The 24,727-nt window shown below is 36.3% G+C and overlaps 1 protein-coding gene across 3 annotated transcripts in view; it reads right to left on the bottom strand.

Annotated features, from left to right (window-relative positions):
• Positions 1-24,727, bottom strand: part of IleRS (Isoleucyl-tRNA synthetase) — a 77,490-nt gene that overhangs the window by 44,422 nt on the left and 8,341 nt on the right. For all 3 annotated transcript variants that reach the window (XM_083130959.1, XM_083130957.1, XM_083130958.1), the window contains exons 3-8: positions 14,947-15,103; positions 11,825-11,975; positions 11,239-11,427; positions 10,087-10,215; positions 6,142-6,290; positions 4,186-4,404 (exon numbers count right to left, since the gene is read on the bottom strand). In XM_083130959.1, coding sequence (XP_082987085.1) covers positions 4,186-4,404; positions 6,142-6,290; positions 10,087-10,215; positions 11,239-11,427; positions 11,825-11,975; positions 14,947-15,103 — 994 coding nt within the window. The remainder of the gene's footprint in view (positions 1-4,185; positions 4,405-6,141; positions 6,291-10,086; positions 10,216-11,238; positions 11,428-11,824; positions 11,976-14,946; positions 15,104-24,727) is intronic.

A 24,727-nucleotide genomic window follows, 5' to 3' on the forward strand; every position in this document is an offset into this window, starting at 1 on the left:
TTGATGTTGAAAATTTATATCCAAGTGTCCCAATAGAAGGTGCCACAGATGCATTACACAGATGGCTTATTGAGATGAAGGTTAACCCAGTAGAATCATGGGAAATGGTTCGATGGTTTACTGTATGTGCAAATTACAATTACTTTATATTTGATGGCAAAATCTATCAACAAAGTAATGGTCTATCAATGGGAAACCCAGTATCCGGAATCATCTCCAGCATTTTCCTTCATTACATAGAATCTCCAATTGTTAATGCAATAGGTGTGGATATCAAACTCTACATCAGATATGTAGATGATGTGCTAATTATTGCTAAAAATGATAACACCATCATGGACGTATTTAAATTGTTAAATGAATCACATCGTCGCATAAAATTCACTTGTGAACCCATGAATAACAATGTAATTTCTTTCCTTGATCTGCAAATTAAGACAACTGACTCAACAATTCAAACATCAATCCATAGAAAAAAATTAGCGGGTGAAAAATACATCCATGCCAATTCAGAACATTCGCGTATAACAATGGATAACATATTTTTAAATTTTTTCCTGAGAGCACAAAGATTATGTTCTAATAATGAGGATATCAAAAATGAAGAAGAAAGGCTTTTTAGTATAGCAAAAGAAAATGGCTTTCACACTAACAGAATAAACCAAATCAAAAAACAAGTAGCAAGAAAACTAAAGGAAAAGAGAGATACAGACAAAGATGAAAAATCTGTTGAAAAGAAATTTGTGTGCATTCCATTCCACAAGGGATTCTCACATAAAATTGCAAAAATTTTCAGAAGTTTTGATTTCAAAATTGTTTTTAAATCACCAAGAAGTTTGGAATGTACATTTAATGAATTCAAAATGAGAAACTCTCTACCAGATGCGGAAACCACAGGAATATATAATATAAGTTGTTCATGTTCAAAGGATTATGTGGGACAAACAGCAAGGAAAATGGCAATAAGATGGCACGAACACGATTTGGACATTATAAATCTAAACCCAAGAACAGGTTTGTCAACTCATATCATCGAAGAGAAACATTTGATTAAAAAGAGAAGGGTTTTAAAAAGATTAACGGGAAACACAGAGTTGAATGTCTGGGAAGCTTCGTTCATTGCAGAAGAACACTGGAATAAATTAAATAATGAAAATGGTAATGTAGATCCAGTATGGAGTTTTCTTTTTCACAAATGGAGTAAGCCACCATCTTTGAAATTTAATGTAACAGAAAACATCAAGAGACTGTGTGAAAACAATGATGAATTTGAATTACCTGATGATATTTGGGATTCATAATTTAAAAAATCTCAAATAAAAATACAACAGACTGCTTTTTTTTTTTTTTTTTTTTTTTTTTTTCTTCTTCCACAGTTAAGTTGCTATATTACAACAATGTAACATTGACAACGTCCATTATATAGCGGATTCTTTTTGTTTAAAAATTACTAACCATTGTTATAACTGTATCTTTAGTCAAAATGAAAATAAATGTCTGATGAAAGGAGCGTGTGTTCTCCTGAAACGTCACAAAGAAAAACTGTTTTCTTATGCTTGTAATAACCGTAAACTACAAGAAAATAATTCTATAATGCAAGCAATGCGTACATACAAGAAAAAGTAAATGTCTAAATATGCAGTTTCTTTTACACTGCAGAAATCTGGTAACACACATTCAGGAAGTCAATGAACCATTCAGGTTCTTTAAGGACCAGTTGGAATTTTACATTGGATCAGTAGAATATTGGTTATCGGGATTGGTAAATTGGAAGCTGCAGTAACTCAGTAGTTAGGGTATCTGACTACCATGCGAGAGACCCAGGTTCGATCCCCAGTGGTCTTGTTGCTTGTTATTTTGGCATGAAACCTCCCTGTCACTTGTTGCCTGTCACTTCAGTCTCAAACCTCACTAAGGAATAAAATTTAATCCAATTTGCCATTTCTTAATTACAGTATCACCAGCTTGATGTTTCAGTGTGCTGAGTGGTCGAAGTGGTCGACTTTCAATCTCAGCACCAAAGTTACCATGTTCAAGTGCTGGACTGAGAATGGGTGTTCTTGGTTAAGGATCTAGTCATTAATTTTGTCTAATTTTCACAATGCCTAATTACAAAAATACAAATACAAATTAATTACAGTAGTAATGATATACTGATAATGTGCTGATTGCTCACAATTAAATACAAACTAAAGGTTAAAAGATTAAAAATCAGTAACTTACGTCGGTGAGCATGAGATTTATCGAACTACGTTGGGATACCAAAGATCCATAAGGAAGGGATACCCCTCAGACCATCATCCCCATGTATGCACATCCAGGATATGGTCTAGCTAAAGAAATGATTAAGAGGATGGGGAAAATTAATATGGACACTCAGTTTAGTATCAAAAACTCCCTTATGGTCAAAGAAACCATTGAGAAACTTACCATAGAAGAACGAGACGCAATCTGTAGTTTCGATGTTATTAATCTGTATCCCAGTGTCCCCCGGGACAAAGCCGGGGATTGCTTGTATAGTTGGCTAATAGAAAATGTTGAAATCTTGGTCGCCTGGGAATATGTCCAGTGGTTTTTTCTCATTACGGGGTACAATTACTTCTATGTTAACCATAAAATCTTCCAACAAAAAGAAGGGTTGGCCATGGGTAACCCCATTTCCAGCCTCGTGGCCAACATCTTCATGCACTATGTCGAAAAAGCCACCATGGAGCATGTGGGGGGAGGGGTAAAATATTATGGGAGATACGTAGATGACATCCTCATCATAGGGAATGAAATCAAACTTGATAGCATTTTCAACCAATTGGGCAAGCAAGATCCCAGAATTGGTTTTACCAGAGAAGATCTGGCCAACGGAAAGATTCACTTTCTAGACTTGTGCCTTACTAAAACTGGACAACAGATTGTAATCGGGTTCTTTCATTAACCGTTGGCTGGCAAGCTGTACCTCCATAAGAAATCCCAACATTCGAATAGAACTAAGTTAAATGTTTTTCTTAACTTTTTCATTCGTGCCAAGAGACTGTGCAATGACGAAAAAGAGAGGGAAAAAGAGGAAGAATGCATAAGGAAGGTGGGTATAAAGAATGGGTATACTACCTGCGACATGGAAAAAGTAGCTATGAAAGCAAAAAAGATTGTTAGACAAGAAATATCACAAAATGATAAAGATGAAGATAAAACGGAGGTAGGAAATGGTGAAAAGAACACGTATTTTGTCGGGATTCCATATTTTAAGGGCGTTTCCGAGAAAACTGAAAAATCCGTAAGGGGATACGGGATAAAATGTGGGGTGAGAGCACCTCGGAGCATTGAAAAACACTTCACGTCTTATAAGAAAGGGAGGGGAGATAGGCACGATAACCCTGAAGAGCAAAAGGGAGTGTACAGGATAGAGTATGTGAATGCGGAAAGGAATACGTGGGACAGACCGGGAGGAGTATGCAAATTAGGTGGGGCGAGCATGATAAAGATATAAAGGATGGTATACCCAAGACAGGATTATCTGAACACGTATTAGTTAACCAGCATCAGATCGCCAAAAGAGAAGTCATTACGAAGATTAACAATAAATTGGAGAGGAATGTGTATGAGGCAACCTATATATGCGCGGATAATAGGAATAAACTCAATAGGGATGATGGGAATTTGGAAGACGGCTGGATAAACTTCTTTAAAAAATGGGATAAAGCCGCCGGGAGTAGAGACGAGATGGGCTTCCATGTTACCCCTGAGGTTAGGAAAGCCGCCGAGGTGGAAGTTGAATTCACCTTGGATTGGTGACTCACGAGCCCCAGTTGAGGAAAGACTGGGGGGGAGGAGTTTTCCTTCTCCAGGTATGAGCTGACACCGTGCATTTGCCTACCCCAAGCACCGACCGTCAGTTCGCTGTCATCAGCTTTGAACGTTCTTTTGTTTTTATAGAGTATTGCGCGGTTTTAGTATGTGTATTTTACATTCTTTTTTTAGAAAGTGTCTTTCCTATACCATTTTAACCTAAATCCTCAACCATCACTTTCTCGACGAGGCACCATGTCTGAAAACATCGTTTCAACCTGAAGAAGGAGGTAGTATAACCTTCGAAACGTAGTTCGATAAATCTCATGCTCACACACGTAAGTTACTGATTTTTAATCTTTTAACCTTTAGTTTGTAGTAGTTATGAGTTCTGATAGAACTTACCTTGACATACTGGCCCAGAAAGTCTGCGACAGGTTCTGTGAATTTTCCACTTGAGTCCACAGGGCAGATTATCTCCTGGTCTCGAGTGATTAAGCCAGCTGCAAGGCAAACTCTGTAATCGTCTTCACCAAAATACGGTGCCTGGTGGACAACCCCAGTACCGGACTCCTCCGTCACATAGCCATCATTTAGAATCTGGAAAGCTCCTTTCTCACGCAACTAAGGATAAAAACAAAGTCACTGCTCTATCACTTAATTAATAAGGATACACATACTTGAAACACTACTTTCAGGAGAAACAAGGCTGGACCAGGAACTCATGTCTCTAGTTACTATGGTTTAAAAACAGAATTTGAGTTATATTCAAGCCTGCATATTTACTAAAATTTCCACACATCTCCTGTGTGTTTCTTAACACTGCATATATGTAACACTGCAAAAAAGGAATGGATTTTGTGAATAAATAATTATGTGATGTAAAATTATGAATACTTTAAAGAAAAACTGGAAGTTTCTTACGGTATAGTTCCAATGGAAACTCTATATATTAAAATTTATGATTATTATTATTAACTAATTTGAATTATTACAATTGGTGGAAATTGTTAAGAGCATTGGTACTGGTGTAAGTTTGCAGCGATATAAGCTCAGCCTTAGTTCTTAGTGTGATTTTAACTGGTGACATGCTAAGACAACTTTATTACTACGAGGGCATGCTGAAAAGTAATGCCTCCCATTTTTTTTTGTTATGGTGTACATGTATTTTGGATTTTGAGCAATCATGCATTGTACTCACCAGACTTCCATTGCAAGTTTCAAACTTCTGTCCCAAGGGGGTGCTGAACTATAGCAAGGAAATTGACAGCATGTAACCATACTATGTAAAATTGACAGCATGTAACCATACTATGTAGGTGTGTCGGTGCAGAGCATGCAGTGATTGTGTTTCAAACCGCAGAAAATGTGCTCCCAATTGACATTCATCGAAGAATGAAGGCTTTTTATGGGGATGAATGTGTAGGCGTCAGTACTTTACGATGTTGGTCTACTCCTGCTCGTAACAAAAACCTCAGCCGAGGAAATCTCAACTTGTGTGAGAAAGAACATGGTGGAACGCTGCATACTGCAACTGATGAAGGTCATCAGAATTGTATCTATGAACTCGTTACAGTTTCATCTGTTTCCAAAGCTTAAGGAACACTTGAGAGGAATTCACTTTGATTCTGACGATGCAATGCAAACAGTGAGGCTGTGGCTTTGTCGTCAACATCAACAATTCTACAGTGACGGCATTAAGAAACTGGTCTCTTGTTGGCTGATGTGTGTTGATCACCAGGGCGAAAATATGGAAAAGTAATTGTAGAGATATGGATAATAATGTTCTAGATTTCTATTTAAATAAATTCAACAGTTTTCTAAGAGAAAAATAGGAAGAATTACTTTTCAGCATGGCCTCGTATTTTTATTAAATAATACGAATTATGTAAAGAATGTGCATGTCTTTGAACAATAGTGCAACACCCATGTTACAAATGGACAACTGGGAAGAACTTCAGTGCACACATTATATTTGTGAAAATTTAAAAAATGGTTATCTGTTATTGTGAATAAACCAAAAGAGTCATAAAATATATGAGCAAATCGGAAATAAACTTGATGACCCACAAAAGTATGAAACCAATGAAAAATGCAGTGAAAGTTTATCCATTACATTGTGACTTATGGGTTACCCAGATGTTCCCATGCGTTTCTGGCTATCGGCGGCTACTGAAGGAACTTTGTTCACTATTGTACAGCAACTGTAAACTGTGCAACAGCTGCATCCAAAGTGAAGTCAATTTTGAACAGAGTATGAGTTATCAAGTTTTACTCATGAGCTGCTCATATTAAAAAAAAAAAATGTCATAAAATAAATTTATTCAAAGGAAACATGGAAAATCACTAGAGAATGGTTACCTTCTGGAAGTAAGGGAAGATTGGCTTGTACCTCCTTCCTTTAAGTACACTGCCTTTCATTTTCCCCAAGACAGTGTACTCTTCTTCCTTCTTGAACAAGGCATCCAACCTAGCACCCATCATGATATAAACCTTTCCACTGTTATTATCTGAAACAGAATATCAAATATATTGCATAAAATACCAAGCATATGATAGAGTGACTATTACTCCATTATGTAATCAACTTTTAAAAACATTTACATGTGTAAACAGAAGTAAACAAAAGTACGGTTCAACCAACCACTGTTATGAACCCATCTCATCTAACCTACTAGCTTAGAATGACTGATTTACTTGCTTTGCTTTTCTACCACTTTCGGTTAATGGCGAAGATGAGAATGAATGGTGATCAGATGAAACTGATGAATGGACAATTACAACCACATGTGGACAGGACTCAGCACAGGACCCACAGAAGATTATACTGGCTGTGGATCCAAATGACAGAGCCTCAATAGTCTGAGGAGTGCAGAGGGTACTACCTGGAAGAGAGGGTTACATTTGGGTGCCTTCCGAAAAGGACACCTGTTCTGTCAGACTTCACCTTTCGAATGGATAGAGCAAAAATTCATTCATCCTTATGTCACAATGCATTACAAAGTATATAATTAAAACAGAATTTCAGTACAGTACTAATTAAAACAGAATTAATCAGTTCTCTATCGGAATCAGTCAATACAGGCATATCAGTAAATCAATTAAATTACCAGTAATTTTATTAAGCTGATACATATCTATAAATATCTTATAATTTAATGCAATATTCTGCTATTTTGTAATATTTTTATGTATACAGTCAACTCTCGATTCAACGACCTTTCACAGTTCCCGGGAAAAGAGTCGTTATTTCGAAGGGGTCGTTATTGGAATTTGCCCCAATTTTCTGCTTAAAAGGAGCTCAAACGGACACAAAGATGCATAGGAGATGGTAACACCATTTATCCTGGTAGTTATACAACCTGTTATGCACAGGATGCGTGTTGTGAGAAGGAAAATAGAACATGAAAACGTTTTCACAAAAAAAAATGTTACTTTCTTTCAATTGTGCACAGTCGTTGCTTTTCCAGGAAATTCTTACAATTATAGTTTACGAGAAACCCGTTTGCACCGAGACCTATGGAAAGGAAAACAATCTCTCGCTTATTGCAAGAGAAACTCGAAGAATCTTGACACCAGTTACACTGGCGCCAGCAAAAGTCGGGAGATAATCGGGCAGAATGAATGTTGGATTTTATACGGGTCTACTGGAGCATTGTCTGTTAGGATTAACTGGTAAGATTAGATCTCTCGGGAGAAACAACACAACCTTTCTAGGCACCAGACAAAACAAGGCGGGGCTGTAATTTTTGTTCTGGTTCTGCTATGTAAAATACATCGCAAAAAAAAAACACGTTTTCTTTGCTTCTACCAACTTCATTCACCCTCCCCCCTTCCCCATTCAAGGGTGCAGTCCAAACTCCTTCCTTGACTTGCAATGTAATCCAGTGCGAAAAAGGAAACACGCAACTTGCGATCTGTCTTCACCCAATGCGTATTCTAGGACACGTCATTAAACAGCGTCCCAGTCGAAAGTCATTTAGGTTTGGAATTGAAATTCACTTTAAACTATATATTTAGTCCCGATTAGCCCATCAGCATAAAATGAACTGAAAACAAGCTTTATGAAACTGCGCACTTTTACATATCAAAATGGTAGATCGTTATTTACTCTCACGTTAATCGACGATTTAATGTTGGATTTAGGAGTATTCTCGATGTCAAACACCCACTCCTCCAAACGTTTTCCCCTTGAATAATGTCTTTTTAATTGATCTCAGCGACCATTCCTACATTGAGCACTTTTTTTTTCTTCACATGAATGGTTCTGAAGAAAAGCGGATGCGAATTAAATTTACAGTTTTGCTTATCAGAAGGCGCAGAACATGAAGTTATTTTAACTCTTGTTTTCCTCTCTGGAGATCAAATTTTGTTATCGTCAAATGAAAACAGCTTTGCGAGATTCAAAACAATAACTTTTTCCTTCGCGCTGGATGAGTCATTGCTGTTATCGGCAAGCAAGAGCTTTGCAGACGCTAGACAAAACAATCGCACCAGCAGCATCGTAAAAACAAGGAGACAGGCTGGAAGTTCGAGCAACAGTTGGCGGAAGAGAAAAATCCCGGCATTTTAAAGATAACGCAACTGTCGAAGACGGAACTTTTAACAGCAGTGTAAAGAAGAAAGAAATGTTCCTTGCTTTACGTTTTACCATGCAATACACAATAATACAGGTAAAATTTCCTATGCAGACAACAGCATAAAAAAAGACCTGAATTCTGCAATTATGAACATTGCCGTGCACACCAGTGGCTGAGAATAAGCTGGGAAAAGGGGGAGGGTCAATTTTTTTCTTCTGTTTTTGTTCGTTTTCAAGAATATATCCAGAACTGGTTGCCCCATTTTTGACGTCAAAGGAAGAGGGGTGGGTCCACTTCCACCCTCGCCTGTAATCAGCCCGTGTGCTCACACGAGCAAGAAAATCGCCCCTCCCCCACTTTGCTGACAGGAAAAAAGGGAGAAGTCAGTCAACCAACGGAACACTTTTTTGGCAGATATTACGACACAATTAGGAAAACGTATGAAGTGGGAAACGAGAGTTATGATGCACGTAAGATCGAAGTAAACTTTTGTGGAAACCTTGATGACAACGCATTAAGCGGGTTGACGATCTTTAGTTCGCCTATGTGGCTTTGATTATCTCTAACAGTTTTGCTTTTTTATGAAGTGTTGCAAGGAACAAAGAACACGTTTTGAATGAAAGCGGTTACTGGAAGTTGTCAGCTACAAGGCCGAGAGTTGCTCACTCACGGGAACCTACTGAAATCTAGGTCAGAGCTGGACAGATGGGTCAGACTTCCAGGCCCCACGCATCTGTATTTTGGAACATTCCTGCAATCTTATCTCTCAAGGTGGCGTATTTATCGATGAAAGAGCTTGACCCGCCATACACATTGGCAAAGACTGCAAGTCCAGCAGTCATTTCGGGCTGCTCCCCCCTCCCCTCTCCTCACCTGCGAGTTTTCAGCAGCTCTTAGGACAAGGAAACAAGTCAAGGTCGATTTAAAATAACATCCAAGCACATTCGATCTTCTCTTCTCGTGTATCCAAGAGAAAGCGTGGCAAAACAAGCCTGGCGCATTAGGTAGCGGCCGTCGGGTGCGGGGTAACATTGGTGCGCTTGGGGGAGGGGGGGGGGGCAGAGGTCAAGTGCTATTGGATATCACTCAAGCATGGTGTGGTGGTGTCTATTTTAGTTCAGACCCAATTGTGAGCGGTAGAGCGCTCGTGAAGGGAATGAGTGGGAAAAAACAAAGCATTTTTCGGCTGATTTCCTTCAATTTTTCAACTTTTTTTCCAAATTTTTCAACTTTTTTCTAAATTTTTCATGGTTCCTGGGAAAAGGGTCGTTACTTCAAGGGGGTCTTTATACCCGGGGTCGTAGAATCGAGAGTTGACTGTACATGTAACCTACATTTTTTATTTTTTTTAAAGTAAATGTCTAAATGTCTTTCACACTGCAGTCAACTTATAACATATCTTTATTAAGGTCACTGAACCATTCAGGCTCCTAAGGGGCAAATTGGAATTGTATGTTGGATCAGCAGAATATTGGTTATTACGTAGTATTGGTAAACTCTGTATTCATATATTATCAGTATCAGCCAATATTTCATACTGGTCCATCCCTAACTCCAGGCTCAGCTTCTATTAGCCTTTCTGAGGATACAGTGAATTCACACAACTTACAGTAATTGTAACTAATGCAATATATGTGTCACATTGTAAAACTTTGTTTTAATGCAGGCCTCTATCAAGAACAGAATGGCAACACACATTGACAATCATAAAAAAACAGTACATTACCTCTCACTTTCACATATTCGAGAGAGGCATTCACACAGAGAGACATGTTGCTTGGTAAAGTCCAAGGAGTAGTGGTCCAAGCTACCATCGATACATCAGGTTCATCTTCTAATGGAAAGTTCACAAATACTGAAAGAATAGGACTGTAAATTAACATGATATATAAACAAAAATATTGAAATTTTAAAAGTACATTTGCTAAGAAACTAATGTAATGCACAGATGGTTTGAGTGAGTTACCAGGTGAAACTTCTTACAATAAGAACTCCTAAGGTTCTGCAACTGGGAAAAATTACTTGGCTCTATATTGGTGTGCAAGTAAAATTGTAACTACAGCGAAACCTTGGTTTTATGTTTTTCAGGGGACCAAGTTGAAAGAACCTAAAATGCAGGAAAATGTAAAATTCAGGAAAATTTTATAGTATTGTTATATTGGGACCATCCAGATTGAACATATAATGCAGGAAAATGTAAAACCAGGAAACATAAAATTGTAGTTACACTGTATTTTACAAATCCAGGTTGGCAATACACAGCCTTTAATTAAGTGGAATCTTTTTTCCATTTTGTTACTATTTTTATGAATATAAAGGTACAATTCATATACCATTGTTTGTAGTGTAAATACCTATGTAGAGGCACATATTTTTGGTAAAGAACAGTTTGCAGTTAATTTCGCATTATTTCGTGACAAAACAGGGTAAGAAAATGCACCTCACACCATTCAGAAACATTAAAAATTAACATTTCAATGTGTTATTTCACATTTTGTGTTTTCGTCAAAAACGAAATATGCATGCCTCTACTAATATGGTATAATGTATTGCTAGAGCTATGCTTATTTAGCTTTTGACAGAAACATAAAATGTGAAATAACACACTGTAATGTTCATTTTTCATGTTTTTGGAAGGTGTGAAGAGCATTTTCCTACATGTTTCGTCACTAATGATGCTAAACAAACTCTTAAACATGACACTTGGAGTTTACTTACCGAGGCGACAATTTCAGATGTCAAGAATTAACTTGTGAGTTTTGTAAATCACAGCAAATGCAATACAAATTAAAACCACTGCACGAAATTAATACTAGTGATCGGGTCATATTATGCTTTACATGAATTTTAACAGCCTAAACAAATCAGAGATACTTACCAGCTGGGTCTACAACTTCTTTGTAATTCTGGCCAGACTCGAAGTTGGATAGTGGTGTGTTACAGGCAGTGGAGAACGGCATGACTTTCACTCCTTTGTAAACAAGGCCTTTGTAGAAAAGCTCCTTAAAAACCCACCAGATAGTTTCCATGAACCATGGATATAGGGTCTTGTAATCGTTCTGAAAATCTGAAAATGAAAATCGAGCATATTTGCAACCAGAAAAAAAAAGGTGAAACAAACACTCTATGAAAAGATTTTCTTACATTAAAATAGGTTTTTTTCTGACTTGTGAGGTGGCATGCAAAATATGCCACAACAGTGTGTGGGTACATGACCAACAGTGCTGTCACTCTCAACAGTGTTGCAAACTTTAGAAGTTATGGAGTGTAAGTAGGGATATGTCAATTTTTTAATGCACTTGATAAATGTTTTTATTTTAAAATGGCCGATAGTAACACTCATTATAGTCAAGGGCAAAAGAATGCCCTATCTTCAATCTTTTCATTGAACAATAAATATAATATTTTTTCAAAAACTTTTCATTCAATAATTGTTCATGCAAGTACTTATAACTTTTACTTACCTATCCATCTTCCTAATCTTCCAACAATTTTTTCCCATTCTTCTGCATAGCGCATAACAATTTTACGGCATTCATTGTTGTACCGGTCGATTCCCATTTTTGCAACATCTTCAGGACCTCTTATTCCTAAGGTCTTGTCAATTTCATATTCCTGTAGAATGACAAAATTTTCACAAATCTAATTTGCCTTGATAAGAACATAACATCTGAAGGAATGATTACAAAGTTCTAATATAGCAATGAGTTTACAGGATTCTTGTTGGGAAACCTGATGGCAAGAGACCTGTAGGAAGGCCAAGACGAAGATGGAGGGACAACGTTGAGATGGACCTTAGGGAAATCGGTAGGGATGGAAAAGAGTATATAGAACTTGCTCAAGATAGGGAAAGATGGAAGGCCTGTGTTGCTGCAATATGAAAGGATCTATGTGATTCCAACATCCAAAAATTCTAATTCAATTAAACGGTATATGTAATATAATTATTTTCTTGTAGTTTACGGTTATTACAAGCATAAGAAAACAGTTTTTCTTTGTGACGTTTCAGGAGAACACACGCTCCTTTCATCAGACATTTAAAATAAATGTCTGATGAAAGGAGCGTGTGTTCTCCTGAAACGTCACAAAGAAAAACTGTTTTCTTATGCTTGTAATAACCGTAAACTACAAGAAAATAATTCTATAATGCAAGCAATGCGTACATACAAGAAAAACTAGTAATATAATTAAAATATTTAATTTAAGGTGCTGAGTTTCTATTTACAATCAGAAGTACAATCACAAATTTTTGTCTGGGCAGGGGGGGGGGGAAGTGCCAGGATAAATGTACTAATAATAATAATAATGGTGTTCACAATATTGTTATTATAACATTATTATTGACTTGTTTTATTTTACTTCACTTCTTGTGCCACTTTCGGCTAATTTGTGAAGATGGGGATGAGTGATATGATGAAATTGATGAATGGACAGTCACAAACATCCATGCCCAAGCTGGGATTCAAATCCGGGACCAACATTGTTGTTGTTGTTATAATAATTAGTAGTAGTAGTAGTAGCAGCAGCAGCAACAGCAGCAGCAGCAGGAGTAGTAGTAGTATCAAAGACATTATTATTCTTGTAAATTATGCAAAAAGAGGGTAGAAGTTGGTGCTAAAGCATTTGTGTTCGAATAAACAATTTGAATCATTTTTTCAACACGTTCAATTTCAGATTAATAATGGAAAACAATCACACAAACTATTTTTGAAAGATAGAAAATGCTTGATAAATGCATTCCAAATATATTTTTTTTACATTAACATGTATAACCTTCATGTACAATATATGTTCCACAAATATGCAACATGGAGCGACGTGGACACTAAATTGTGTACGTATTCAAACTTCCTTTAATACATATTATATACAACTATTTAAATACATTATACAACCAATTCATCCATCTCACAAAAAATACATACATTGTCTCTCAAATGTGTACGCTCCCTTTCCTCTTTTAAAACAAAATCAATTGTAGTGCGGAAGGCGTATATATACGCCTTATGTTTGTTTCAACTATATTAGATTTATTGTGGCATATATAGTCACACAGACGTTTGGTGAGATAGTTCCAGCTGTAGTAGAAACAAAAAATAGTAGCAAGAGTGGAAAAAGATGAAAAAGAAGAAGACGAAACTAATTTTTCCCTTCTTCTTCTTCTTTTCGTCTTCTTTTTTGTCTTTTTCCTCTCTTGTTACTATTTTTTGTTTCTACTACAGCTAGAACTATCTCACCAAACGTCTGTGTGACTATATACACCACAGTAAATCGAATATAGTTGAAACAAACATAAGTTTATACTATATACACATTCTGCACTACAGCGGCACAATGCGAAGGGTGAATACTCTGAATTTGACGAAGAAACATACATTTGCCAGCAAAAAAAAACTACATTTTCCAGTAGGGACTTGTTCAACATATTCCACACTTAAGGGGTTAAGACAAGTCTTATTTCTCTGTCGGATAATTTACAATACAATGCATTACGGAGAACCATGAAACAATGTGAGCGAAACGATCAAGAACATTTTTTTAATCTAATTTTTTGCAAGCTGAAATCAATATTGATTTAATAGGAAGCAAATAATTTCACGGGATGTCAATGCATTCTCTATTTTACAACTTTTGTGGCACATCGTTGCCTTGTGATCAAGGGGTCCCGGGTTCGATACCTGGTGGAGGCACATGGCACAGTGGTTCGAATCCAACTTTAAACTGTAGGTCCAGTACTGATTAGCCTTTCTGTGCATAAAGTGGACTTAAAACCACAAATCAATCAATATATTTTTTTTTCATTTAGATCGTTCGGTGCCCAGGGCCGACTTCCGCCACTTCCGCTATGGTTATAAGCTTGATAAGACTAAGAAAAGCAGGAATTGCGAGTAAGAAAATTTTACGACAATAATTTTTATTTGCATAAAATGTGAAGTTGTGGGCAGTAATTGTCCCCTGCAGGTACACTTGGCTGTCAATGTGTGTCCCCCATGCCCCTCTAGAACTGACTTCCGTCCAAGGTTGGGGAAAATGACCCCTGCCCCCCTGTGTTTGTGCCACTTTTTACAATTTCACATAATCAAACTCGAAATACATCTACAAACACAAGTCACAGATGTTACGAGATGTACTAATCTACAAAAAATTGTTAATTGTCAAACTCAAATTTACCTAATCAACCTCAAGATATCTTGCAAATAATCTTTCATCTGTCAGATTGTTCTGGAAAGGGAAGTAACAAAGTAAACGGATTGAGAGAATCATTTTATTTTTCACACAGCTTTCATTGCCTTCCTAGATAAAAATGAAAGCTCAGCATTGATAAACTTACATCATGGCATTTATAAATACATGTAAAATTTGAATAGGATTTGGATTAATAAAATTTGTAATTTTTCACGTCTACGGAGAAAAATTCAAGTAGAATTCATGCATAATTCCCAGAATTTGTCAGATATATTTAAGAGTAACATATCATATTCAGTTCAAGGATTATTGACTACAGAGAATTCGCAGTGCAAAATGCTAATCATGTTCCTTGGTATACTCTTAGTATAAACTCCTAATATTTACAGTGAGTGCATACCACAGGAAGCCCATGACAATCCCATCCAAATCTTCTTTCCACATAATATCCTCTCTGATGAGCATATCTGGTGACAATATCCTTAATGGTCCCTGCTAAAATATGCCCATAATGAGGAAGACCAGTCGCAAATGGGGGGCCATCATAAAATGCATACCTGAAAAAAAAAATGATAGTAGCAACATCTTACAAGGAAATATAATGAGATTAAACTCAAAGTTCTGAATCAATTCACACAGCATTTGATCCGGTGTTCTAGAGAGGATTCCCTGACATTTGCTACAGGTGGCCCAGCGTCAGCACTTGTCTTTCCCGGTGAACGGGGTCTGCGACAGTCGCACGCTACAGTCTGTTTTTTTTTCGCTCTCCCTGCCTTCGCTCTTTTTCCCTTTCTGTTGACCTTGCATACTGTGTGACTGTCATCTTTTTATAACATTCACAATTAAGTTATATTAATGATAAAAATCCTTGATAAGAAGAAAGACATTTCATTATCACTATTACTGTTCTAATTATGTATTATGGGATATAGTGTAATATATACCAATTCGTAAGTAGATTTCTGTATTTTCTTTCATAAAACAAATAATATATTTTTAATAGTTGCTAATACAAAAATAACAGCAACAATTATGGCGACCTTCAGCCAGGACTCGTGAATATATAGTGTGGAAGTTATCTTCTGATTACTTTAAATAATGGATCGGAAGCAACATTCTTACAATTTAAAACGGGAGTTTTCTTAAGATCCGATGTTGTCGATAGTTTCAGGGAAAATGAAACTATTGAAGAAAATGCTGACCCAATGAAGAATATTATTTGTTGCAGTAACATTGAAGCAGATTCTCGTCTTGTGAAGTGCAATAGCTGCAATAAATGGGAACATTTGGAGTGCAGAGGTTTGACTGTAATGCACTGGGTAATATTTAGTACTTCTAATGAAAACTATTTCTGCAAATCTTGTAAACCAGATTTTGATCGATTTTTGTTAAAATCTTATACAAGTACAGTGAATCCCAACTTGGACAAGATTATTGCTGCATTTCAAGTTACGGTTACCCAAAGTTTGCAACAAAATAATGAAAATCTTCAAGAAAGATTGCAACAGAACATTCGCTGTGAATTGCAACAAAATAATGAAATGTTGCAAAAGGAGTTACAAAAGGATATGCAACAAAATAATGAAATGTTGCAAAAGGAGTTGCAAAAGGATATGCAACAAAATAATGAAATGTTACAAAGGGAATTGTAATAAAATAATGAAAATCTGGAAGAGAAGTTTCAAGCCATTCGAAATGAATTACAGCAGCATAATGTTAGGTTTAACGGCCGGCTTGATCATATTGAACATTCGTTACAAGATTTTGCCCAAACTTGTCAAAATGTTAGCAGTGAGTTGAGGTGTAAATTGGATGAAGGTATTAGTACAATGCATGTCGAAGTTTCAGTTATTCAAGAACAAATTAAGAGCCATGACGGAAAGTTGGCAAGGTTGGAAGTCTGCAATGAGGAAATTATGGAGAAATTTACTCAACATGAGGTTAGGTTTGAAACATTAAATGCGGAATTAGATAGAATGAAGGTAGTTCAGACTGCTACATGTAGCTCTGAAACCTTGGTAAATGACCTTAGAGATAGGGTTATTTCTTTGGAGCAAGGTAATGCCATCAGCAACAGTGTTGCTAATGAAACTTTGAATGGAAGACGAGGACTGAGCGAAGAGGATGGAAATAGTAAACAAACTGAGCATGTGGCTTGTCAAACAAATAACGCAAATTCAAATCGAAGATCACGAAATGTTAAATTTCGGGATAGTGCTCGAAGTGACAAACGTGGTGTTGGTTCTTCCGGTTATGATTCTTCTGACATTGATGTACCTGCAATTACTAAACGTAAATCAGGTCAGAATGCTACTTCTTTAGGAACTGATTTTACCTATAGGCTTTCCAATACATCTTATTTGTGGGATCCTCCATCACGTGATGAATCACCTGCTCATTTGACTACACATCCATTGGCCAATAGGGACTTCGCCCTTTCGGAGAATACAAATAGAGTGCATTACAATGAACCTTGTTCTACTAACCATTATGGTTATAGAAGTCCTCTGAATGCCAGTTTTCATAATGAAACTCAATGTTCTACAACGAAAGCTTATTCAAATAATCCAATTTCACAAATGTATTTTCAGCATACACCTTCATGTGAGAAGCCAATATATACTGTGGCTGGTAATACAAATGCTACAACTTCAATGAGTCCGATGTTTTGTAATCAAAATTACATTCCCAGAAATGACATTTTGAATGATCCAATTAACATTGCTTCTAAGAATTCTCAGTCTCCAAATTTTGAATCAAACCAGTTTTGTAAACCTGCACGTGCACAATGTAATACAAATATTTCTGCAAGAAACCCATTGGGAGAATGCCCGGGTAAAGTTATTTGTGTAAATGAGCTAAGACAGTTACCACGTTTTGGAGGTGACGTCTCGAAACAATCAGCTAGGGAGTTTATAGACCAGCTGACAACAATGTTAAATTTGATTGGTGTATCTTCTCAATATCATTTGCAAGTTATTCACAAATGTTTCTACAATACTCAGCGTATTGGTTCAATAGTGAAAGACGGAATTTCTCATCATATGATGATTTTGTGTGCAAGTTTCTTGAACAATTTGCTTCGAATGGTTTGTTAGAAAGCCAACTGGCAGTTTTGCGTTCTCGTAAATACAACAAATCTTCTGGTTTATCATTAGAAGCCTACGCATTGAAGGTATATTCATCTTATTGCAACCTTGTAGAAAAGCCTAAACAAGCTGAGATAATACGAGTAATTCTGAAGCAATTGCCAGAAACAGTTTCTAAGAATGTGGGTTGTCACGAAATTTCCAACCTTAAACAATTAACACAAAAACTCAGGACAATAGACTTATATTCTAGTGATAAAACTAAATCTTTGTCACTACCTGGTGATTATATAAGTGGGGAGTACAACTCGAATAGGTTCGAAAAATCTAGGCATTTTGTAAGGCAAGTGTCTATGGAAAATAAGTCATGCAGTGATACATCTACCCAAACAGTAGCTTCTGAGAGACTTATGGGCCAACCAGCTGCTAGGAATCCCAGAAACAACTATAGGCAATCTGGAGCTAACCAAGAGAGCTATAGGCGACAAGGTAACGATCGAAGTTTGTACTTTCATAATAACAATCGAAGAACAAACACTCAAAGGAACGCTAGTAATGGCAATAATACAGATGCACCTAGATACAACAGAAATAGAAGATTTCAAAGTCCGACCAATACAGAATTGCGAGGTGACTCCATTAACACTAACTCAGAGATTTCAGCAAGGAACAATGGAAATTTCCGAAATGGAATGAATTGCAATGACATTAGTTTAAATCAAGAATGTTCCTCAGTAACTAATGTTACTAGTGGGAGCCCTCCAAGAACATTAAACAACTAAGGCGGGGAAATGCGCTCCAATTCGCCCTGCTAAAGGATGACCACATGGAGCTTACTTGTAATTATGATCCTTACCTTTTGCATGTTAAGTCTTGTCTCGGTGACTTTAATAGAGTTAAATATTTAGGCGTTGATAAAGAAGATGTTTTACCTGTTGCATTTTTGCTGGAGTGGTTTGATTCACAGCCTGAGTGGACTGTTACAGATAAAGGAACTCCTACACCTTTACTTGAAGCACCAGAAATACAGGGAAGAATTTGTGACTTGTTTCTTAATTGTTTAATTGACACTGGTAGTCAATGTAATTTGTTGGATTACAAGGTTTGGATCACTCTAAGTTCTTTATTGCCAAGTATAAAGCTGGAACCAATAGAAGGAATTCAGTTGGCTTGTTTCGCTGGTGAGCAACGTATAAAAGTTGTAAGTTTTAAATATGTCATTATGCAGTTGGGAGATGAATTTTTCCACGTGGGTTTATATGTAGTTAAACAATTACATGCCGATTTGATCTTGGGAGCACCATTTTTGTGGCAGTATAAGGCTATAATTAATTATCGTATGTCTACTGTTGAACTAATTCATTCAAGTGGTAAGGAAGTATCAGCTCCTTTTGTTCTGAGTTCCACAAATAATACTTGCTCGCTAAATTCCGTAATTGAATCTTGTAAAACTTTGACATTTGAATCTTCTCATGTTAATGATTCTGCTTATCTAGCTTCTGAAGAAGATATCCATAAGAAAGTTTATGGCAACGAATATTGTGAAGCTGGAGTTGCTGATAAATTATTTAATTTATTACTGAAGTATCAAGATGTGTTTTCGGACAAACCAAAGGCAGCCAAGGTGGAATCTTATGACATACAGCTAGATACGAATGAACCTATAGTGGCATCTACGTACCCTATTCCATTCGCTAGGCGAGATGATATGGAGAAAGAATTAAAGAAATGGAAAACGTGGGGAGTAATTCATGAAAGTACTTCTCCATACTGGAACCCTCTCCACATAGTTCCAAAGGCAGGTGGATTGTGGCATCCTGTTGTTGATTTTAGGAAGCTGAATGAACATGTAATTTCACCCATGACACAGGTTGAACCTATATCTGAACTTTTGCCTAGGTTGAGAGGCGCAAAATTCTTTTCGACGATTGACCTAACTTGTGGATATTTTCAAATACCACTGTCACCTAGATCTTATAAGTTCACATCTTTCTCATATCGTGGAATTTTAATGGAATTTCAAATTTTTGCCTTTTGGTATTAAGAGTGCTGTTAGTGTTTTTGTCGACAGAATGCATAAAGTGTTTGGCAATGATACTAGTTAATTTCTTATTGTGTATGTGGATGATATTCTTATATTTTCATCATCACTGCAAAGTCATTTAAAACATTTGGACTACGTGTTGAAAACTTTGAAAGAAGTAAATATGTCCATCAAATTATCGAAGTGCACATTTTTTAAAACTGAAGTGAAGTTTCTTGGTCACATGGTATCAGGTGAAACCATTGCTGTAGATCCAGAAAGAAATCTAGCAATAACTGAATATCCTACTCCAACAAATAGAAAAGCGTTAAGAAAATTTTTAGGAATGGTAAATTGGAGAAGAAAATTTGTGGATAAGTTTGCAATGATTGCTGCTCCTTTATACGATTTACTTAGAACGAATAAGAAATGGAAATGGAATGAAGCACATCTCCAGGCATTTAAACGTCTGAAGGAATTGGCTTTGTCTCCGGAGATGTTAGCTCAACCGAACTTGAACAACACTTTCCATGTAAATACTGATGGCAGTAAAATTGGAATTGGTGGAGTCTTATGGCAATATTCTGACGATGGTGAAACTTTGATTATCCAGTATGCGAGCAGAGTTTTGCGAGGTTCAGAATTAACATATTCTGTGCATGAAATAGAATGTCTTGCCATCATTTTTTCCGTGGAAAAATTTTCAATATATCTATTAGGCAGACCATTTGTAATACAATGTGACCATCAATCACTTTCTTGGTTAAATTCAGCAAGATCGTTAAATCCAAGGCTTAATAGATGGGCTTTGAAATTGCAAAATTATGATTATACAATTCAGCATGTTAGTGATTCTGCAAATACAGCCGCGGACGCGTTAAGTAGATATCCAATTAAGTCACAAAACAATTTGTTTCCTTCCACTTTACATGTAAACTGCACAGATATTGATTTACTTGAAGAAGAATACTTTTTGTATTGGATGAAAGTACAACAAAACGATGAATTATGTCAACGTATAATTTCTATGTTAGGCAAGGGTGATGACCATTTCGAAATTAAGGGAATATTTAAACTACATAAAAATATATTGTTTTATAGATCTACCAACTCGAATCATTGGAGAGTTTTTGTACCTGAAGCAGCTGTCAAGAAAGTTTTGTATGAACAACATGATTTGGCTGGCCATTTTGGGTTTTCTAAGCTTTATAAGAAGTGTTCTAAATTCTATTTCTGGCCTAAGATGAGAGGAAGTGTCAAGTCATATTTAAGTGATTGTGTGGAATGTGCAAGGACGAAACCAAAAACACAACATATTATCAAAGAGGAGCTTCACGTGATTTCTTACAAATTACATCAGTTCTTATCTTTAGACTTGATTGGTCCATTGCCATTATATCAAGGATATCAACATATTTTGACTATTGTAGAATTAACCAGCAAATATCTTATGGCTTATCCTCTCAGGAAGGCTACAACTCGAGAAATTATCAACAGAATTAACTTAGGTTATTTCCATCATTATCCTATGTGTACAGTTATGTTAACGGATAATGGATCACAATTTAAATCCAGTGAATAGGAAAAATTTGTGAAGTCAATTGGTGTAAAGCATATTCTCACTTCACCATATTCGCCTCATGCGAATCCAATTGAGAGATATAATAAAGAGATCATTCGTTTGCTTCGACTCCCAACAGATCTTGGTCCAAAGTTTTAACAAATGTTATAAAATTACTAAATTACTCATATAACGAGGTTGTTGGTTTCACTCTGGCTGAATTTTTTCTACACGAGGAAGTTCGAGATAAAATAACTTCTGTTATTGACTGGCCAGAAGAGATGAACAAATTGTCTTGGACAGCTAAATATATTCAGTTAATTGAAACAACTAAACGTTCAAAATCTAGAAAGAAGACTCATTCAAACACAGAAACCCCTACAATTATTCAAGGTGATTTGGTTATGGTTAGGAATCATGCAAGAAGTTCTGCCTTGAACAAAACTATCCATAAATTTTATGACTTATATGTGGGGCCATTTTTGGTGGAGGAAGTGAAGAACAATTTCATGAACTTGGTGTCTTTAGATGTACAACAGATGAAGTGTAGATACAATTTACAAAATATCAAACCCTTCCACTATTCATTGGAGAAGAAACACGAGCTGTTGTCGAATGTTAACAAATAGGTGCGCAAGTTTCGAATTGATTGTCAATCTTTGAAAGATTTGTTATAGTATTAAATGTTGTTTTGAATGTTGAATATTTTAAAGTTATGTAACTGTTCGATGTGTATATTTAAGATCTTGTATCTTTTTAAGCCACCATAGTATGTCGTCTATATTTTCTTCACCCCAGGTGGGGAGGTTATTGTGACTGTCATCTTTTTATAACATTCACAATTAAGTTGTATTAATGATAAAAATCTTTGATAAGAAGAAAGACATTTCATTATCACTGTTACTGTTCTAATTATGTATTATGGGATATAGTGTAATATATACCAATTCGTAAGTAAATTTCTGTATTTTCTTTCATAAAACAAATAATATATTTTTACTAGTTGCTAATACAAAAATAACAGCAACAACTGACGCCAGTATAATCCTCCCTCGGAAGTTGTGTTGTGTCGTGTTCGTGTGTTGAAGATTGTGGCTTAATATGGCACCACAAAAGTTTACATTACAACAAAGGATTTATCTTGTCGAGTGTTACTTCAGAAAGAGGAATTGTGGAGAAGTGTGACGACGTTTTGCAATTAAATTTCCTGGTGTTCCCGTTCCACATAGGACCACTATATTAAACCTCGTAAATAAGTTTAGAGTAACAGGGTCAGTTCAATAAAAGTGGAAAGAAAAACCCACGTGTACTTACTGAGGAAAAACTCTATGAGATAGGACAAAGGTTAGAACAGTCTACTCGGAAATCTATCCACCGCCTCTCACAAGAAACGAGTGTTTCAAAAACCACATCATTTAGAGCCGCTAAAAATCTTAAATCTAAAAAAAAAAAATATACAAAGACAATCTGCACACCATCTGTGAGTTAAAAGAGAGTATTGTACGAGAAATCGGGAGAATTACAGTAGACGAACTTGCACGTGTAAATGCCAATTTCCATCGGAGATGCCAGGAATGTGTTGCAATAGAGGGACACCATTTTCAACACCTTCTGTAGTCAAGGTTAGTACACAATATGAAAATTGTAATTTCAATAGCAGACTGTAGCGACTGCCACAGACCCTGTTCACTGGGAAAGACAAGCAACAAAATAAATTATTTGTGAAATGTGTGTCAAGTTTGTAGTTGCAAAAAGATAAATTTAAATGACCAATTAGAATATTAGCCAATGAATACTGTGGCAACCTGCCTAATTTATCTCCCTAGATGTTAAATTGTTGTTACATTTTTCTCCATATGTTAACTATTTTAATTTAAGTATTTGTTATTTTCTTTATTGGATAAGATCCTAAATTGTGAGCATAATTTTATAGCATAGCATGTTTATGTATGTTGTTACCTTCCTAGGATAACAAAGGAAAAAGAGACAAAACCAGTAATGGTGTCAAATCTTTATAGACCCATTTTCCATGATTTACTATATACTGTACTTCCTTGTTCGAACGTAATACGTATCAATGAACATTTATTATCGATTATGTTAATTTATATGTATTACAGTGTTACATTTTATCTCATACAGACCAAGATGTTAAGAAACAAAGAGCTTGCCTAGACTAGGGCTACCATATTTTGAAATGCTAAAAAGAGGACATTTTCTTCGAAAGCCACACACACTTCAATTTATTCACAAACACGAAAACATTACATGAGGACCTACCACAGAGTTTACAATTGCTTCTGTTTTCGTTCTTGCAGTTGAGAACTTTCTAGCTACATTGGGATCAGGAAATAATGATTTTATCAAGCTTGATGTCCAGTCCATCACTTTATAACTATTGTGATGCTTAACAGTATGAAACGCGAAAGAACCTTCTGCAGCACTTACTTTATTTACACGTTCACTGCCAGGTTTCGTGAAAAACTGAGTCAGTTTTGTAGCTGAAGCTTCACCTCTGATGGCTGATTTGTGCTTTTCACACTCCACGTGTGCTTGCAAGTCTAGCCCTCCTTTGTTTGCCACAGACACATATGTACCGGGTTTACAAACCATACACTCGCCTTCAATCGTCTCTACCACGTCTAAAACATTAATACTTTTCTTGTAACTCATTAGTAAACTTGCACTTTCTTTTAGGCATATTAGTAGCTTACACCGTGTTCGCAAACTCTAACTTCCACTTCGAAACACGAAGAAAGGAATGACGTGGAAATCACACCGACCGGAACTTAAAACTGTAACAACAAACGACTAACGCTTAGTGCATCGTCCAGTACTGCCAACATCAGACATTTAATGATTCGAAAAGTTGTAACTTCGTGATCTCTGACCTATGATGATTGGATAAAAGTAAAAACCCGGACATTTTAACAGAAAGTAAAAACCCGCCCGGACGCAAATTTCAGGGTCCGAAAAGAGGACATGTCCGGGAAAACCAGGACGTATGGTAGCCCTAGCCTAGACTACATACGAGGGAGAAGGATCTAGTAGGACAAATCAGAGGTTCCGCACACTACCAATAGATGGCAGCTCAAGTGAAACCAATTTAAATTAAGATTGTGGATGTTATTAGGGGAGACACCAAAAAAGAAGCCTCATCTTATAATAAAGTTCTAGGAAGGAGGAAGGGTCATTCCATGTCAAATCAACCAATTTTAAAATATTTGATGGCATGACCAATTTATAAAAATTTCATTTTTAGTACATAGGTTTGTACAGGTTTCTAGATATCAAAACCAATGTTCAAAAAAAAATATTGTCTTTAGTTCTCCTGGGGCAGCCATTTTTCCAACATGGCGCATGGCTTTTTTTGCTCATATTACACTTTTCAGAAATATTAATATCTCAAAAACCAATAGACCTGAAACAAAATTCATTTTGTAGCTAATGAAGTATACTTCCTATGATATTCAGGTATGTTTTGCTTGAAATTGTATCGTAAGTACGA

The sequence above is a fragment of the Lepisma saccharinum genome, chromosome 11 (assembly GCF_977018435.1).
Source record: "Lepisma saccharinum chromosome 11, izLepSacc3.1, whole genome shotgun sequence".
NCBI classification, from domain to species: Eukaryota; Metazoa; Arthropoda; class Insecta; order Zygentoma; family Lepismatidae; genus Lepisma; species Lepisma saccharinum.